This window comes from Impatiens glandulifera, chromosome 7 (genome assembly GCF_907164915.1).
Source record: "Impatiens glandulifera chromosome 7, dImpGla2.1, whole genome shotgun sequence".
Taxonomy (NCBI): Eukaryota; Viridiplantae; Streptophyta; class Magnoliopsida; order Ericales; family Balsaminaceae; genus Impatiens; species Impatiens glandulifera.
The window spans coordinates 47813463-47819782 of NC_061868.1; the positions used below are offsets into that span (position 1 = coordinate 47813463).

A 6320-nucleotide genomic window follows, 5' to 3' on the forward strand; every position below is an offset into this window, starting at 1 on the left:
TTATACCGATTAGTTTGATTTCAACTTATAGCGTTATTTTGTTTTTCAACTCTTTTAAATTAGACATAGTTTTCAATGTATTAATGTTGACCACACCTATAATTACGAGAATATTAGAAAATTAACGACTAATATTATTAAAAAAATACCAAATGGAATAATTGGATTGGTACTTTTGGTCTTGTTCAATTTTCTATGTTGAACAAACCTAATTATACTCCAAGAAGTAAAGTCTAATAGTGTCACCAAAAATACCCGTCAATGAAAACTAGGGTAAGAAATCATAAATTCAAATCGCATCGCTTTCTAAATATTAACGTTACCATGTAACCATGAATTACCACAAAAATAGTTGTGACAAAATGCTCACGAAACCATGAATTTTCACAAAAGTTGTTGTGGCAAGATGCCAAAAAACCTACCAATGGTTATTACCAAAGTGATAATGAAATAACCTTCTCCATAAATTGTTCTCAAATCAAGAAAAGATCGATCCATGATGTTGATATGGATTTTATTATTACAATTCCTATAATTCAAAAAATGCAGGGTTTATTCTTAGTAATAGTTGTAACTTCAAAGGTTTTACCATAAAAGGAAAATAGAAAGGGGCCTAAATGTATACATGTAATAAGTTTGGGGACTCAAGATTGACAAAGGATTTAATATTGTCATTTGTCATCACAAGAGAAATTTCCAAAAAAAAGCTTGATAAATGTTATTGACATTAGTTACCATCATTATATCAATAATAATAATAATAAATTAATAAAAGAGAAATGACTCAGGATATGTTAACATTGTTAATAATAGACCTGATATGTGACATTGTTACCATTTATTTTTTTAAGATTATATAATATATATTTTTTTGTTGGAGAAATTTTGAGAGTCAAAGATTTTATTCAAGATTTCGTTCTTTGAATTGAGCGTTATTTACGGTGAGAAAAGTTATATTATGGTTAGTCGTATGTGTCACGAAAATATTGAATCGGCAACTCACTTATTGTCAAATGTGACTAGTATCTGAATTCTTTTTGTGAAGTATTACTAAGATTCATTAAGTGATGTCTGAGTCTTTAGATAATTGCTAGAACGTTTAGATTGATGTGGCTGATGTCAGAACTATATATTTGAGTTACCATCTCAATTATTTTTTGTGGACTATATAGTTGAGGAGAAACCGTCGAAGTTTCAATGATCGTAATGGTCTGTGTATCTTCATAATGTTATTATTATGACGTTTTCTGAGATTCGTTCTGAAAGGTCGGTAGAGTCCGTCGGAGAGTTAATCGTTCTTCTCGAGGATTTACGAACTCGATAACATATTAAGTAACGTTTTTTATGTCATGTTTTGTCATTTGTTGGGTTTAAACGATTTTTATAATTTTAATATATTATATATATATTCTTTATTATTTAGTTTTAGTATGTTATTTAAAAGAATTGATAAATCTTTGACCGTGAATATAGTTGCATCATGTTCGTCTATACCGGGGACCGTGCTATTAATTATCTTCTCCAAAATAATAATACCTTAGAAATTTAAAAAAAATGAACTATTGAGTTGGTTTTTTATTTTTCAAAATAGTACATATATATTGAAAAAATGATACAATCATTAGAAAATACAAATATAAAATAAAATAAAAAGTCACAAAATATAAAAATAAGAAAATAATACAAATATGTTATCCAACCTATTATCTACTTATGTTTCTAAGAATGACGATTAACTTCCCGACCACCAAATCTATATATATATAATGATGCTTAATTTTTAAAGTGTCCGGATTGCCGGGTCGAGAGCTGTGGTTAATTTGGATACTTGGGTCGGATTGTGGGTTGACCCGTTTTTAAATTTAAAACGGTTAAAAATAAAATTAAAAATGCTAGAGGTATGTTTCGAACTTGCAACCTAACAAAATAAGTACAACTCTTTAACCAACTAAGCTACAAAGACTTTATATTTTAAATTCAACACCAAATTTGATAAACGCAGGACGTTTTAATATTAATATAAGTTCAACTTTTTAACTAACTAATCTATATATATATAATGATGCTTAATTTTTAAAGTGTCCGGATTGCCGGGTCGAGGGCTGTGGTTAATTTGGATACTTGGGTCGGATTATGGGTTGACCCACCCATAAATTTAAAAACCCATAAACTTAAAACGGTTAAAAATAAAATTAAAAATGTTATCCGTAATTTTTTTTACGGTTTTTTATATTATTACTCGTGCAAATGCACGGGCTAAATGCTACTAAATAATAGTGGGACTATTTCGTTTAAGTAAAATAAGGCACAAAGAACATATTATTGAACAATGTTTGTATTGCTTTTACAGTCCCATATTTTTATTAAACCCATTTTCAATAACAAATTATCTTTCCAATTGTTTTAGACAAGAGCCAATCTGAATGACATAAACTCATAACAAATTTTAAATATTAATGACGTCATGACATCATACCATCATTAATGCATATATATATATATATATATATTATATCTAATTTCCATTTTCCATATCGTCTCTCTTATTCATACATAACACTCCAACTAAATAAAGAAATTTTGATTGTAACTTTCTTGTTCCATAATTTATTCCACAAATATTCTTAAACATTGTTTCATCAACTTTATATAAAATAAATTTAAAAAAAGAAATACAATTGAACTAGCACTGCTTGTCTGTTTGCTCATCTTTGTCCATGTTCATTATTTCTATTTTACAAAAAAATGTGTGACTTTCCATTTATTATTATTATTTTTGGTTGAAAGCATAGTTGAATGCAAAAGTCTAATCTCACATGATAAAAATAAATTAGTCAAAGTAGATAAAAGGCCTAATATTTGTAATATTCACAAGTTTAAGAAAAATAGAGAATCAAAATACAAGATGACTTCATCCTTAAAAGTAAAACATTAGTTATTCATTCTCCATGATCGAGTCTATCAATGTGTGTAGAAGTTGGAAGAAAAGGAAAAAGATGCATGCTAATGTGTGTTTCTTTGTTTAATTTTCTTCTTTTTAAAAGGTTGATGACATGATCAAAATAAAAGAAATACAGTATTATTTCAAGTTCAATTTAAAATACATGAAAAAAAAATGAGAAACCGATACGTAAAAGATTATGGGAATAAAGACTTGCATTGAACTTGGTACATGATACATGTACTTTTTGTAATAGTAGACGACAAGTACATAATTAAACCTTAAAAGTTGATACTAAGTAAACTTAACCTTAAAAGTTGACACTTAACTTAACCTAGCTCCTCCTCGATCCTCTTCATCTTTTAGCTAGGAAAGAAAACAAAAAATAAAAACATAGGATTTGTTTTTGGTTTTTGAGAATTTATAATTATGAAAACTAATGATCTTTTGATATAATCAAATCATCTGGGTATGATGAATTGATGGCTCTCATGGTTCATATATATATATAGTTCTAGCTTAGCTATATGTACAATTTGTTTTCCCTTCTTGATTGATCGACCGATCTTGCATGTGTTGTTGTTGTAGTACTACTGTTGTGTGTCTATCTCCATATCCTTGTTGGTTGAGAGAAGAAGAAGAAGAAGAGCAAATATCTTAGGTTTGGTTTGAAGCTCTTCTTCTGTCTCTATCTTTTTGTTTGTTTACTCATTCATTTGATTGATTGTTGCTGTTGTTGTTGTTGGTGTAGTAGTACATGATGTCCTTAGAAACACCTTGATGGGTAGGCCATCATGGGGAAGAGCAAAAGGGACATACTGGATATCACTCTCTGGTCCCACCACAGACCACCTGTACAACAAATACATTTGTCCATTTTTAGCAATCATATATTTTACTCAAAACATTAACACAAAATTAACAAACCTGTATTTTGTGGTAAGGTGATGCACAAGCACCAAAATCTCCAGCTTAGCTAGCTCCTTCCCTGGGCAAGAGTGAACCCCACTTCCAAATGGCAGAAATATATTAGGCCTTGGAGCAACCTGTATCATTCAAATCATATCAATATCAATGAAAATTTCATTTCATTTCATTTCATTTCATTTGGTGGGTTGTGTTAATAACTACCTCAAATCTAGATGGGTCAAATTTCTCAGGCTCCGGATAATTCTCTGGGCTATGGTGAATGTTTCTGAACAGTGGTAAAACTTTCCATCCTTTTGGTATACGATACCCTGTTCATCAAAATCTAATCTTTCAGTATATATATATTATAAGGTAGGTAGGTAGCTATAAGAATTGATTTGATTTGATTTACCTTCAAATTCCACATCTTGAACGGCTTCCCTAAAGGTAAAAGTGAGAATAGAAGCCGACCTTAATGTCTCTTGAATAACCCTTGAAGTAATTGGCATCTTCTTTGTATCTAACCAAGTCAAACCCTTGTCCTCACCCCTTTCTTCCTTGCCTCTTATAATACCCTCTTGCTCCTCCTGTTGTTCATCATCATCATCATCATCAGTCAATTCCAAAACAGAGATCAGAGTACTCATTATTTTCATGTAATAGCGACGGTTGTTGTAACTTACAGTGACGGATTGAAGGAAAGTTGGGTTTTCAACAAGATACTTAAGGACCCAAGTGAGGACAGTGGCGGTTGTGTCTCTGGCGGCGAAGATGACACCTATGATGTTGTCCACGATCTGTTCGTCTGTTAATCCTTCTTTGTGACCCATGAAAGATGAGAGCAAGTCATTGTATTGAAGTTTCATTTGTCGCCTCATGGATAAGGTTTTAGCCACGAGTAGAGCAATTTCCTTCCTGGCTTTCATCGCCGTGTAGAATAGAGTCCCCGGAAAGTTAATTGGCATGGAATTATACCCTTTCTCCAATAAGTAATAGCAACTCTTTAACTCCTCTCTGCTTACAAATTCATCTTTTCCAAATATGGAAAGTAACGCCACATCGAATGTGTACTGTAACATAACATGATTAATCAATTAATTTAAAAATAACAACAGGGTGAGTTGGGTATCTCTGTTTTTTTTTTTACTTACAGTTTTCATTTCTTTGAAAGTGTTGATCTCTTTTCCTTCCCATGACCCAACAGTTTGGATGGCAATTTGTTCTATGTCGGAAACAACCCCTTTTACAGACTCCGGCGTGAATGAACGGATAACCAGTCGTCTTAGTTTGGTATGGTAGTCACCCTCGTGGAAGAAAATAGCCTGTCTACCCAACATCCTCATTTTACTAGTCGGAAAAGTTGGCCGGAAAAGTTTAGCTCTTGAAACCAGCACCAACTTGGTCGCCTCCGGGCTTGATATCATCACACAAGGACAACCCAATATGTGGGTCTTGAAAATTGAGCCAAACCTAACAAAATTAACAGAACATAAATTAATATTTTAAACATATAATTAGTAAAACATGCAATTGACATACTTTGTTATCTTGTAAGAGAGGAAGGCATTTGGGTTCTTAGAGTAAAGCTGAAAGGTCTCCCCTATGTAGGGCCAACCGGTTGAGCCCGGCGGGAGTGGAAGTCTCCGGCCGCCGGAATTGAAGAACTTGAAAATGAAATAAAAAACCAGTAAAAGAGAGGAAGAAGCTAGAGATAGGAAGAGGGAATCCATATTAGCTATGAATAAGAGAGAGAGAGAGAGTTGATAGAAGTTGTTGGTGTGAGAAGATGAAGTGAACATGGTGAGCTATATATAATAATAAAGTAAGAGTGACCTTTCAATTTCAATTTTAATTTTATTTCAATTACAGGTTTGAATTACATACACGGAATGCCCTCTCTATACACATCTACAGCTCATGTTTTTCTCTTTTTAGTTTTGTGAAGAAAGAAAGAAGAAGAGAAGGAGGAGAGAGAATGAGGTAAAATGGGCACCTGTCAGTTGGGATTCAAGAAAACAGGTGTTGACTCATCCATCACGAAAGGGGTGCTCACTCTTCCCACTTCCCAACCAAAATATTTTACAAAAATGAAAAAATAATTATTGTATTATTTAATTCTTTTAATTCAAAGTTTATTATCTACAATAACCTATCCTATGATTCCTAATTCCTATCACCACTCACATTAATGTACAAATTAATGGAGTTAAAACATCTAAACAAATTTACTTTTATATTTTGTATGTTCCATATTTTTTTATAAAAATTAATTCCAATTAAATGAAATAAAAAGTTATATATATATATATAACATTAATTTGTAAATAAAAAAATAACATTTACAAATTAAATCTAGATGTTACATACAAATAAAATTACAAAGATTAAAATTATAATTAAATTAATACACCAATCACACGACTTCTTCATGCTAACTCAAAAGACGAGTTCATTTGAATTCAATAACATT

General features: G+C 31.4%; 1 protein-coding gene across 1 annotated transcript; it reads right to left on the reverse strand.

Moving 5' to 3' along the window:
* Positions 1-3153: 3153 nt before the first annotated feature.
* Positions 3154-5614, reverse strand: LOC124945703 (abscisic acid 8'-hydroxylase CYP707A2-like). Its single transcript, XM_047486183.1, has 7 exons — positions 5390-5614; positions 5002-5320; positions 4534-4920; positions 4263-4437; positions 4073-4179; positions 3869-3987; positions 3154-3793 (listed from the first exon to the last, which is right to left on the reverse strand). Exons 1-7 carry the CDS (start codon positions 5578-5580, stop codon positions 3646-3648), a joined length of 1446 nt encoding a protein of 481 aa, XP_047342139.1. The 5' UTR covers positions 5581-5614; the 3' UTR covers positions 3154-3645.
* Positions 5615-6320: the final 706 nt, after the last annotated feature.

Bases quoted from the DNA above. Each gene is read 5' to 3' on its own strand.
- LOC124945703 (XM_047486183.1), bottom strand. From the start codon at position 5,580: ATGGATTCCCTCTTCCTATCTCTAGCTTCTTCCTCTCTTTTACTGGTT. The intron at 4,438-4,533 runs GTAAGTTACAAC...GATGAACAACAG, and splicing joins CTTTCCTTCAATCCGTCACT to GAGGAGCAAGAGGGTATTAT. The intron at 3,794-3,868 runs GTTTGTTAATTT...TTTGTTGTACAG, and splicing joins CACCTTACCACAAAATACAG to GTGGTCTGTGGTGGGACCAG.